Below are 12,826 nucleotides of genomic sequence, written 5' to 3'. Positions count from 1 at the left end.
GCCGAGTGCCAGGCATGGCCCTGCAGTTCCTCTACATGAGCCATCCAAGTTGACTACACCACCCCATCATCCATTCATTCAGAGGTCCACGTGTATCTCATGTATGCTGGCCACAGGCCAGGCATGGTTCTAGGGACCAGGGATGAAACAGTGAACAAGTTCAGGCCCAAATCCTGCCTGTCTGGACCTTCAATGCCTGGGGCAGGTGGAGACCACACAGGCGCTAAGGACGTTGGGTGGCCTCTGAAGGGACCAGGTGGGAGGTAATGCTGAGAAGGCACGGACTGGTGGAGACCACTGTCCTAAATCAGGTGGCTGGAGCAAGGTAAAGGAGGGTGCCCAGCAAGCAGGGCGAGCTCATTCAAAAGTGCGGAGGGGGAGGTGCGGCTGGAGGGGAGGGCAGAGGCTGCTGAGGGCAGAAAAATGCAAGGGAGGGGGCAGGACTTCCTGATGAGGGGACTAGGGAGCCATAGAAGGTGTTTTCAGGAGTGGGGGGAGGGTGTCATTGACAGGATATAACTTACTTTAAAAGGTTAGTCGGGCTGATGTGTTCGAAATGATTTGGGGCGAGTGGTTTGGAGGAAGCAGGAAAACTATGAAGAGGCAGGAGACATCCTTGAGTGAGAGGATGAGGACTGGGGTTGAGGGTGAAAGCCTTTAGGCCACAAGAAGCAGGCAGATTCTGGGCATGTTTTTGCAGGAAGATCCAGCAAGATTTTCTGGGGAGTTGAATGTGGGGTGTTGAGAGATTCACAAGGGGACCAAGCATGGTTCCAGGATTCCGCCTGAGCCACTGTAAGGACAGTGGACCTTGTCACAAGATAGTCCTACCACACGATGGCCCTGGGGAAGCCACATGGATATGGGGTAGGGGAAGGGCACTGGATCCGAGTGGAGATGAGAGAAGGCAACTGAGCCGCTGTGTGTGAGGTGCCATTGGACAGTTTAAAGGGGACTTAAAGGGGACACTTTTATGCTGGATGGCTGGTAAGTGAAGCCTGGATTCCCCCCAGGTTGATGGCACCCACACATGGTCATAACGTTAAAGGAGCACTCAGTAGTGTAAGGAAAGTAGTCACTCACACTTCCACATCCCTTCATTTATCCTGCCACAGGGATGGATGTCTTTGTACAAAATTGTCCCCAAAGCATATGGTTTAGTGTGCTGCCTTTTTCGCTTAAAAAGAAAAGCCATTTTTGTAACCATAAGCAATACAGGGAAATGTGTAGTTCACATGTAATATGTGGCTCTGATGTGATTTTCCACCAAGTGGAGTTGACAGCCCTCCTGAGGTTGGCTATGGGGTGGTCACTGTTGACCTTCAAGCGTTCAGCTTTTCCCCCTTTCTGGGTCCTTTCTGGAGGATGAATTCGAGGACAGGCTTGGGTTGAAGAGTATATTGTTATTACTGGTCCTCCCCTCACCAGGTTGCAGTTAGTCATTGAACTTACAGCAGTGTCTGGCGATGAACACACACAGCATCTCATCTTCTGGGGCTTCCCTGGTGGCTCAGCTGATAGAAAATCTACCTGCAGTGTGGGAGACCTGGGTTCAATCCCTGGGTTGGGAAGACCCCCTTGGAAAAGGGAACGGCTACCCACTCCAATATTCTGGCCTACAGAATTCCATGAACTGTATAGTCCATGGGGTCGCAGAGTCAGACATGACTGAGCAACTCTCACTTCACTTCATCTTCTGGCGAGGAAGCTGAAGAACAGAGACAGAACCATCAGCCTCAGGCCACGCAGCCTGCAGGTGTATAGGGCAGGGATCCAAACCAGGCAGTCAGAAATATTTGTGTGTTAACATGAAATTACACCAGATGTCCCCAATGTTGGTTTTCAAGTGGTGGAATTGTGGCTTTTTTCTCACATTCTCTAAAATGAGCATGTCTTGCTTCCACAGTTAAGAAAATTCCTGACAGTTTTTCAGATACCAGCAAACGCTAGGAGCTGGATCTCTGGGCCTGCAGCGTGACTGGTGCCAGCCCTCGCCACAGAGGAGGCAGGCAGGGTGTGTGAAGGGGTGTGCCCTCCTAGGTGATTGGGTTGAGGACCTGAGGCAGACCTCCTGGTCCCTGCTCTTCCCTATCAGCACCAGTGCAGGCTGCAGGCACAGTGATGCTCAGAGCATAATCTCCACTGCAAACTGTGCTTGGAGGCTGTGCTCCACTGTGGAAGCTGAAGAGGGGCCACGGCCCAGGCCCAGCATGCACCCCAGCTCTGTCTCCTCTTGCACACTGCTCCCTGTGGGGCCCTGAGGAAGGCAGCTCACCCTCCCCTCAGCTCAGGGTCATCCTGGGGTTGCTGGTCTGTTTGGTGCTCAGGTGAGAGTCTGCCTTTCCGCTGCGATCTGGACAGCCTGGAGGTGAGCACGCGCTGGACCCTGGACCGTGAGCAGCGGGAGAAGTATGAGCTGGTGGCCGCGTGCACGGTTCGCATGGGCATGCGCGAGGAGGAGGTGATGGTGCCCTTCCCTGTGACCGTGTACGACGAGGACGACTCTGCGCCCACCTTCTTCGGGGGCGTCGACAGTGCCAGCGCGGTGGTGGAGTTCAAGCGGAAGGAGGTGCCTATGCGTTTGTCTGGTGCTTCTCTAGTGTCTGTCATCTCTTTGTTGTGCATCTGGGTCTCTCCATTCGTCATTTGTTCCTCGGTCTATTCAGCTGTCCATCTAGCCATCCAGACATGTGGCTGACCATCACTGTGGTTATTCGTCTTTCATTTGTCCATCAGTCTGTCTGTTGGGGTTTTGTTGGTTTCCAGGACAGCTGAGGAGGAGAGAGGACCAGCCCCGCTGGCCCCGAGCTGACCTCTGCCCTGGGAAGCGGGTGAGGGGAGGGGTTGGGGTGCCGGTGGGGTTGAGGGTAAGGGTGCCCAGCCTCTGACTCAACCATCAGGGCTCGCATCAGAGGGGCACAACTGTGGTACTGCAGAGGCGGGGCACACTGCCCCAAGGAGACGGAGAGGACATCTGCCAGGAGGGTGTTCCCTTCTTCGGGCTGTCAGCCCCTCAAGGGAGGGCCAGTGAGTTCAGGGAGGGTACCCCGGAGTGGAGGAAGACAGGCCAGTGGATCCGGCAGGGGTGTCCCTGCGCCGCCCCTCCCATCGGGGCCCCGCCTTCCTCTTGCCTGTGCAGGCGGAGCGTGACTGCCACCTGCTGGGCCCTGGGCTGTCCTGCAGCCGGCAGGCTGGCGGGAGCAAGGGGAGGGTCGGGGTCGGATATGCTGTGGTTGCCTGCTTCTCTGGACACCCAGGGAGCAGGTTTGGTGGATGGATGGGCAAGAGGAAAGCACATGGAGTAGGGAAATGTCCCATGAGCCTGGCGGGGCAGCTCCATGGTAACACTGTGGAGCTTGGCCAGGAGTGAGAGCAGAGATGACATGTGGCTTTACTCAGAACCCCCCTCATGACCCCATCTAGCCTGGGGTACAGAAGAAGCTGTAGGAGAGCATTCTGGTGGACACTGTGCTTAGGTCCCAGCTCTGTCATCTGTCACTGCATGACATTGAGCTAACTTCTCCACTGTGCGGGGCCCAGCTTCCTGGAAGGAGAGTGGGGGTGCCCACTCTGCCCTGTGGGGACCTGAATGAGGTCTTCCACAGAGCACCAGGGCATCTGTTCTAACCCATAATCATGGGAAGTCTGGAGATGCCATTGCACCTGTTGCAGAGGTGAGGTGCAGTGGCCCAGGAAGGGTGACAAGCAGGCTGGCTGGGGGCCCCTTGCAGCTTGAACCCTGGTCAGGCTGTCCCTGGAGCCAGCTCTGACCGCACACACCTGATCCACCTGCAGGGCACATGCCCTCCTATGGGCTCTGGCTTTCGGGGCCCTGACTGGCCCCCATATTCTTTGCAGGGCACAGTGGTAGCCACGTTACGTGTCTTCGATGCAGACGTGGTGCCAGCCTCTGGGGAGCTCCTGAGACGGTACACGAACACGCTGCTCTCTGGGGATGCCAAGGCCCTCCGGACCTTCCGAGTGGAGCACATGCCCAATGAGACCTTGGCCCAGGCCAACGGCAGCTTTGTGCGGGCAACCGTGCATGACTACAGTAAGAGGGGACCAGTGTGGCCTGACAGGGCCCCCTGGGGAACTGGCGACCTGCTTTCCTTGGGCAGGGCAGCACCCTGCACAAGTAGACACCTGTCCTGGCCCTCTCAGCCCCAGGTGGCCACCCCTTCCAACCCTCTTCCCAGCCTTTGTCTCTGCTGGGCTCACCTTGGCCACCTTGGTGGGTGTTTACAGGCTGTCCTTTCTCGCTGAACTGCCCCAAGGCCAAGGCTGACCCTGGCAGGACCCCCACCACACTACCCTGTGCTGACCACGCCAGGGCTCACCGCAACCTCCTAGGTGCCCAAGTGCCCAGGGATCCTTAACCACCCCCCCCCAGCAACTCTCCACTAACAGGAGTTGATGTCCAGTAGCAGCTCTGTGCCCTCAAATTGGAGGGTTCTGGGATGACTGTCCTGTCTGACTTCTGAAATGTGCCCACCCTCAGGGCTAAGCACCACGTGCCCCCAGGGCTCACCTGCAGGATTGGGTGTCCTCATCAGTTGCCAAACCTCCCCACCTCCCTCGCCTGCTCTCCTGCCTATGTTTTGTAGGATCACCTTTCAAATATGCCACTTGTGCTTGGATCCTTGTTTGGAGGCCTGCTTCTGGGGAACCCAGGATCACTGGTGCCTTTACCCCTTTCTGCCTGACCTAATCCTATTTCCTGTCTTCTTCCTCACCAAGCTCTGATGACCTCTATTCTGTGCAAGGGAAAATGTCATCCTTGCCCCTGCACACTCACTCTGTATGCCATGTGCACCCAGAGATCCTCGCCTCCTTTGTACTCCACTAAATGGGGATCTTAGCCTTGGCACACGGTGACTGCTCAGGAGTGTGGAAGCTCCTGGGTGCTTGAGGCCTGTGGAATCTGAGGGTCCATAGGAGGCTGGTACTGTTGCGAGAAGTTCTCAGGGGCCAGGACGGTCTTTCTGGGACCTTGCTGGTGGTGGTGGTGGGTCTTTACCTGTGTGTCCTTGCCCTGACATGCATCTTTCTTATACACATGCACACACACACACACCTCACTGAGGTTACCTCCCAGCTGAGGAGGGTCTTCTGGGCTCAGCTCAGCACAGTGACTCACATTTAAAATATTTCAACCTTAGTGCCTACAGCCAGGTCTGTTGTCTGTGTACCGTGTGGGTAGAAGTACCTGTTGTCACACGTATGCCCATGTGTCCAGGGAATGCTTTGCAGGGGAGATGTGCAGCATCGTGGGGCAGTGGTCTCCACCCTGGGCAGGGCCCCTACCTATCATCACATGCCTCCACCTGCAGGGCTGGTTCTCAACCAGAGCCTCCCCATCTCGGAGAGCTGGGCTGTGCAGCTGGCCGTGCTGGTCAACGACTCAGACTTCCAGGGCCTGGGGGAGGGTGTCGTCCTCCTCCACTTCAATGTGTCCGTGCTGCCCATCAGCCTGAGCCTGCCCAGTGCCTACTCCTTCTCCGTGAGCCGGCGGGCCCACCGCTTTGCCCAGGTGAGCTCCTGGCCTCTTGCCAGCCTGGGGAGGGGAATGGAGGAGCAGGGACTCCCAGGATGGGGTCACATGGGGGACACCACCTCCCTGAGCACACAGAGTGGCCCTGGGGAGCAACAGGCACAAAGCCAAGGAGGCTAAGGCCGTGGGAGAAAGGAGTGGGGCTGGTGGGCTTTGTGGGCCCCTCTTTGCCCTCTCCCTTCTCAGCATGTTTACATTTTTTACTAATGAAAGAGCAGTGCCAGTTAAATCTATGCTGACTTGGAAAGACATTCCTGGTGAATGAAGTGGGAAAAGTAGTTTGCAGAAGTATTGGTCTTAGGTGGCTCCATATGTTCAAAACCAAGTCTTCATTGCCAGAAATTTCCAAGTGTGCAAACATAGGCATTAGTGGAGACCTCTGCAAGGAAAGACAGGAAGTGCTTCTATTTCCTACTTTCCTGCAAGTCTGTTTGCTAGAGCTTATTTTGCATTTGTCATCAGAAAATAGTGATTAGAAGTAGAAAAAAAGGGAAGTGGTAAGAATTCATCAAAAGGATATAAGGGACAGATAAGAGTGATCTCTTTTCCTCATATCAGCCAGTGTTTAACGTTTTGGTGCAATTCTTTCTAGAATGTTTCTCTGAAGCACTTTTTAAAGTTTACTTGCAGTTATGGCAGGCATGACTTAACATACTGCATTCTCCTAATGGCATAGCTGTGGCCATGTGCCCTTTAGAATATCCCATTTAGGGTCATCTCCTAATTAGGACAGTGGCTTTGCCAGTTTCTGTGGTTGGTTCCCATGCCACCTCCGCTCCTGGCAGCCACTTAGGACCCAGCACAAGAAGAGCCACATCCTTGGACGTGGCCAGGCCACCCCACTTGCCACCCCCGCCAGGCCTTTCCTGGAAGCAGAGGGCAAGGCTGGTGAGAGGTGACGAAGCAGGGGGCCCTGAGGGGTGTCCAGGGGGGCTGAGGCAGGCATAGGCATTGCCAGGGGTGTGTCAGCAGAGCCAGGCAGTGGGGAGGGTGATGAGGGCTGAGTGGGAGTGGGGTCTGAGAGGGCGGGCCCTGCCAGCCTCTGCAACACCGCCCACCCCTGACGACTAAGTCTTTCCCTGTGCCTGGACTCACGAGGGTGCAGAGACCCGAGTCTTGGCCCAGCCTTACACACACTGCTGTCTCTCACCAGCCCCCCCTTAGTATTCATGATTATAAATTGAAGGTGGTGATCTCAGGCAATTTTGAGGATCACAGGAGAAAGTGGAAGTGAACCTGCTCTGTACAAGGAAGTGCTCGGAGCCTAGGAGGTGGTTTTGTTGTGGTATGAGGAGTGGGCTTGGTGGAGCCTGGCTCTGCCCTGGGCCTGAGCAAGGCTGAGCAAGGGCCTGGCCTGTGGCTGCAAGCAGGGGGCCCTGTGCCATCACTGCCGCCAGGCCCGCAGCCCTCGACCTTGACTGGTCAGAGCTTCTGATCTCAAGCCCCAGCAGCCCTAACTCCACCTTGGGTGGTGAGGGAGGGAAAAGGAGAGTTCAGGCCCCAGTGACCACTGTGGCCATGAGGCATCCCTGGAGAAGTATCCCTTCTCTCCCAGGGGTTCCGGCCCAAGTCTCGGAGGAGGCTCCAGGACCTGGGTGGGACAGCAACCCTGCTGTGTGAATTATGGCCCGGGTGCTGTGCTCTGGCTGACCAGGCAGGTGACCCAGGCAGGACACTGAGGATGGACCCTAGTGGTGCCCAGAGCACGACGGCCCCTGCCCAGAGGGGAGGGAGGTGTGTGGGAGGCATCCAGGCTGCCTCTGTGCCCAAATGAGGGAGCAAGTGAGGGGTGAGCCGGGCAAGCCAGCAAGCGCCTCCCTGGAGGGCCAGTCCCTAAACCAAAGCCCGGCACCCTGTGTTCTTTTCACCTCCGGCTCCCAGGAGCAGGGATGAAGGGTGGTGTCACGGTCTGCGCAGGGCCAGGCCAGGCCAGGCAGGCAGATGGGTCTGCAGATTCCAGGGGCATGGAGGATGGGGAGATTGGGGGCCACCATCTCTGGGCTGAGTGGGAAACTGTCCTGGGACTCAGCTGGCATGGAGCCCCTCCAGCCACTGTCCCAGGTGGTCTACTCACCTGGCTAAGGGTTCCGTGATCCCATGCCTAGATTGGGAAAGTCTGCGTGGAAAACTGCCAGGAGTTCAGCGGCATCCAAGTGCAGTACAGGCTGCAGCCCTCCAGCGCCAACTGCAGCGCCCTGGGGATGGTCACCTCAGCTGAGGACACCTCGGGGACCCTGTTCGTGAATGACACGGAGGCCTTGCAGCGGCCCGAGTGTTCCCAGCTCCAGTACACAGTGGTGGCCACCGAGAAACCAACCCACCAGCAAGCCCAGGCCCTGCTGCTCGTTACCGTGGAAGGGATGTGTGAGTGCCCGGCTGCGGGAAGGGTCAGGGTGGATGGGGCGTGGCAGAGCCTCGGGCTGTTCCTGCAGAAGGGTGCCGTCCTATACCCCGTCACTGACCAGTGGGCTTTCTTGAGCCTCCTTCTCTGTAAGATGAGAAAACAGCGCACAGCTGCACTGGAAGGATGATGGGGGAGGTATGACACAGTTTAGTCCAGTGTGACAGCATTGTGGGTGGCCGCTGCTGCCCATCGCCTCTGTCAGCAGGACCTACCTGTGCACTTGTTTTAGGGCTGCCAGGTACAATATAGGACCCAGGTTGAGTGTGAATTTCAGGTGAACAACAAGCAATTATTGTGGTGTAAGTACATCTCGTGCAGCCTTTGCAGTGAATTAGAAGACAAACTCCCCTATGTCCCTGTGATATTAGGGCCATATTTACACAAAGCAGGTATTCACTGTTCTCTGAAGTTCAAGTTTAATTGGGTGTCCTGCGTGTCCCTGGATGAGTCTGGCCACCTCCCATCCCCACTCCATACTCAGCCCCTTAGCTGCCCCTGCTGTGTGACTATGATGCCACCCCTCCCCCAGCAGCCCCCTCACTACCCTGCGCCCCCAGAGTTTAGTGACTGCCTCCTCTCTGGGCTCAACTCGGGACAGCTCCAGCCAGTGCTGCCTGCACCCATGGGTGCCCATGGCAGGCTGGCCCCCCATGACTGCTTTCTGCCACCCCTAGACATGCCTGAAGAGCCTGGCTGCCCCCTGTCCTGCGTGGTCAGCAAGAGGCAGCCCGAATGTGAGGAATGCGGTGGCCTGGGCTCTCTGACAGGCAGGTGCGAGTGGAGACAGGGAGATGGCAAAGGTAGGCCCTGGGCAGAGCCAGGCGGTGGGGAGTGTGATGGGGGCTGAGGGGGAGTAGGGTCTGTGCATGCAGGCCCTGCCAGCCTCTGTGACACCCCCCACCCCTGCCCACCTAGTCCTCCCCTGCGCTTGGTCCCTGCCGTGGCTCCTGATGCCAGGAGAGGGTGGTCACGAGCGCAGGGAACAGAGAACCTTCCAACTGTTTATCACCGATGGGATCACAGGTGCCTGAGACTGAGCTCGCTCTGGACTTGAGAAGGTCGGGGCCAAAGTTGAGATGTGTGTGTTTTCTTTTTACTTTATTCTAAAATTCTGAATTTCTGTATTGGTGCCTAAACCAGATGGTAATTAACATGTATATATCCATTTCTCTACCCATATACACATAAATACATGTGCAGTTGTGAATGTGAAATTGAAAGTGTTAGTCGCTCACTCGTGTCTGACTCTTTGGGACTCTGTGGACTGTAGCCCACCAGGCTCCTCTGTCCATGGAATTCTCTGACAAGAATACTGGAGTGGTAGCCATTTCCTTCTCCAGGGACTGTCCCAAGCCAGAGATCAAACTCAGGTCTCCAGCATTACAGGCAGACGCTTTACTCTCTGAGCCACTATATTCACCCAATGCCTTCTCTTTTTTTTTTAACTTTTTATGTTATATTGGAGCATAGTTGATGAACAATGTTGTGTCAGTTTCCAGTGTACAGCATAGTGATTCAGGTATACATATACGTGTATATATTCTTTTTCGAATCCTTTTTCCGTTGAGGTTTTTATAGCATATTGAGCAGAGTTCCATGTGCTATACAGTAGGTTCTGGTTGGTTATTTTAAATATAGTGTGTATACATGTGTATCCCAAACTCCCTGACTATCCCTTCTCCCCACTCTTCCCCCATTCACCCAATGCTTTTAAACACATAGTTCACAGACACTTTTCGAAGATCTCTTGGTAATATTACTGTGCATCCAAGAAGTGGAGGAATTAAGGTAGACTACACTGTTGACATGTCATTTATGGTTGGCTTTACTTCATGAAAACACAAACCTTAAAATAATTCAAAATATCCAAAGTGGTCTTCAGAGAGGCTCTACCCAGGAGTTCCCAGCCCAGGGGACATGGACCCAAATAGGAGGGACCTGAGCAGCCTTGGGTGTGGACAGTAACTGGCTGCCAGCTGGGCCCACCAATCTGAGGGTCCCACCCACAGTGCAGCCTAGAGAGGGTCCCAGCCTCATCTGGTCTCTTCTGGCCTCTCTGATGTGAGCCTGGCACAGCTCTGGGACTGCCTGGCTCCTCTGGCCCCCACCATCCTGGCTGCCCTGTACCTCAGGGATGCCCTGCTGGTAGGGCTCTGTGTGTGGTTCTTCTCTGCTCAGATCTCAGTTTGCTCTTCCTTGCAGGGGATGGGGTGGGGTACAGGGTTGACCTGGAAGGCCCTGGGGTATGACCCTCCTGGCTCTGCAGTCTGAACAGGGCAGCTGCTCCCTTGTGGTCATAACTGCCCACTCTGTGTTGTAGGGATAACCAGGAACTTCTCCACCTGCTCCCCCAGCATCAGGACCTGCCCCGATGGACACTGTGATGCCGTGGAGAGCAGAGACCCCAACATCTGCCCCCAGGACTGCCTCCGTAAGCAGCCCGATGAGCCTGCACCGTGACTCTGAGCGAGCAGGAGCCTGATTGGGTGGGGGGAGTAACAAGCTAAAGGGGCTTGGACTCTCACCTGCATTTCAGCCAGACCAGCCAAGCTTCTGGGTTTTGCGTACTGAGCCCTTTCCTAACATTTTTTTTTAATAAAGGCGCTCCTCCCCCCAAATTAGAGCTTGCTGGCTTGACCCACACCCTTCCAGTGTTGCTCTAGCCAACTCATGGGGCACGACTCCCTGTCCCCCGTTTTGCTGACTGCCAGCTGCCCCCTCTGCCCCTTTTCTGCTTCTGAAAAGTAACCAAGTGTGGACCTTGACCTGGGCCCAGGGCAGCCTGTGGGTTCCTCCTCTCACCTGCTGCAGCCAGGGAGCTGGTTTGGGGGCTCATCATGCTGCAACTGGGGCTTCCCAGATGGCGCTAGTGGTAAAGAAACCCACCTGCCAATGTAGGAGATGCGCAGGTTTGATCTCTGGATTGGGAAGATCCCCTGAAGAAGGGCCTGGTGACCCACTCCAGTATTTTTGCCTGGAGAATCTCATGGACAGAGGAGCTTGGTGGGCTACAGTCCACAGTGTTGCAAAGAGTCGACCTGACTGAAGCGACTTAGCACACATGCATGCATGCTGAGGCTCTTGCCTGGGGTGACCTAGACTTCTGATCTCACTGTGCTCCCTGGGCGTGAGAGTGCTGACATCAGGTGGGGAGGGGCCTCTCATGATCCTGTCTGGTGGTCCTGGCTGGCCAGGTCCCCCTGGAGGCTGAGAGTGGGCTGCTGAGTGGGTGGTGTCTGTCCTCAGGGGGCGGCAGCATCATTGGTGGGCACGAACCTGGGGAGCGCCGGGGGATTAAAGCTGGCTTCGGTATCTGCAACTGCTTCCCTGAGAAGAAGAAGTGCTTCTGCGAGCCGGAGGATAGCCAAGGTGCATTGGGGGTGGGGGGGTGGGGGGCACAGCTGGCCGGGATCCCCACACCTCCCTGAGCCTCCAGGGAGCAAGGGAGAAGATTGCAGGAAGGAAGAGAAACCTAGGAGATCTTCCTCCTTCCCTGGGGTCTTGGTTCCCCCATGTGTGCAGACAAGGAGCTGGCTCAAGGCTACTAAGACTGCCTTGTGGCCCGAAGTTCCTTTTTTTTTTTTTTTTTTTTTTGGCAAGGCTTATGGGATCTTAGGTGCCCAACCAGGGATTGAATCTTGGCCACAGCCGTGAAAGCTCCTTGTCCTAACTGCTGGACCACCAAAGAATTCCCTGGCCTCAAGTTCTATAATAAAGATTGGGCTGGAAAACTAGTTATTCCACCAAATAGCTCAGCATCTCCTCAGACTGTGCCTGTGTAGAGCCTTTCCTGGGCCTGTGGCATTGGCCAGCTGGGTCCCCCCTCCCAGCACCCTCCAGGTGCTTCTTCTAGAACAGGGGGGCCCCACTGAACACATGGGGAGCTTTTCTGGCATTTGGGTGGTCATTGCATGGCCCAGATCCTGGGCCACTTGTCTTTCCTCTCCACTATATATTGAACATGAAGAAAATACAGAAGATATTAGGAATGCAGGAGAAGAACTTCTCCCACCCCCCGGGCCCCTGGGCCTCTGGCTTCAGTGCAACGTTCCAGGGTGGGGGAGGTGCAGTGGTGCACAACCTCTGGTGTGTGACCTCAGGCAGGATGTTTATAAATGCTCATTCCTTCCAGAAAAGGGCAATAATAGTCTCTTGTAGCAAAAACATACAGAACAGTACCTGCCATGGGTCAGGAGTGTTGGCAGGCAGCTCACAGTCGGTCACAGCAGCCACTTCCTGGCTGTCACAGGTGTGGCTCTGTTGGGTATTGGGGGTCCCCCTTGTGGGGTGTCTACTCTCACAGCCCCTACTCGCCCGCAGACACCCTGCGTGATGACCTCTGCTGCACAGTGATCACGGCAGCTGTGGTCTTCTCCATCGTATCTGTGCTGCTGTCTGTGCTGCTGTCCACCTTCTGCATCCACCGCTACCGCAAGAATGCCCACAAGCCGCCCATTGCCTCGGCTGAGATGACCTTCTGTCGACCCGCCCAAGCTTTTCCGGTCAGCTACTCCTCATCTGGTGCCTGCCGGCCCTCTCTGGACTCCATGGAGAACCAGGTCTCAGTGGACACCTTCAAGATCCCGGTGAGGTTCTCCATGTGGCAGCAGGGCCAGGGAGGCAGCCCTTCCAGGTAGCCATGTGGGTAGCCTCTGGTCTAGGGCAGCTGGGGAAGGAGGGGGGAACAGAAGGGGCAGGGCCCTTGGGGTTGTTGCATCCTTGCCTGCCAGGAGGACCTCGTGAGCTTCCAGCTGTCTTCTAACCTCCACCGAGCTGTCTTTCAGGGAGGGCAGAAGGCAGGGGTGGGGCAGAGAGCGTGAATCAGTGTGGAAAAGGATGGGTGTGGATTTAAATGACTGAGATCTGGG

The 12,826-nt window shown here is 55.9% G+C and overlaps 1 protein-coding gene across 1 annotated transcript in view; it reads left to right on the top strand.

The window, feature by feature from the left end:
* Positions 1–12,826, top strand: part of LOC122680773 (proto-oncogene tyrosine-protein kinase receptor Ret-like) — a 49,748-nt gene that overhangs the window by 24,928 nt on the left and 11,994 nt on the right. The window contains 8 exon segments of the mRNA XM_043882451.1: positions 2,328–2,569; positions 3,859–4,054; positions 5,334–5,533; positions 7,660–7,918; positions 8,633–8,758; positions 10,279–10,389; positions 11,205–11,327; positions 12,279–12,544. Coding sequence (XP_043738386.1) covers positions 2,328–2,569; positions 3,859–4,054; positions 5,334–5,533; positions 7,660–7,918; positions 8,633–8,758; positions 10,279–10,389; positions 11,205–11,327; positions 12,279–12,544 — 1,523 coding nt within the window.

The sequence above is a fragment of the Cervus elaphus genome, chromosome 22 (assembly GCF_910594005.1).
Source record: "Cervus elaphus chromosome 22, mCerEla1.1, whole genome shotgun sequence".
NCBI classification, from domain to species: domain Eukaryota; kingdom Metazoa; phylum Chordata; class Mammalia; order Artiodactyla; family Cervidae; genus Cervus; species Cervus elaphus.
The sequence above is the reverse complement of the archived record's forward strand: the minus strand, read 5'-3'. Positions and strand labels throughout refer to the sequence as shown.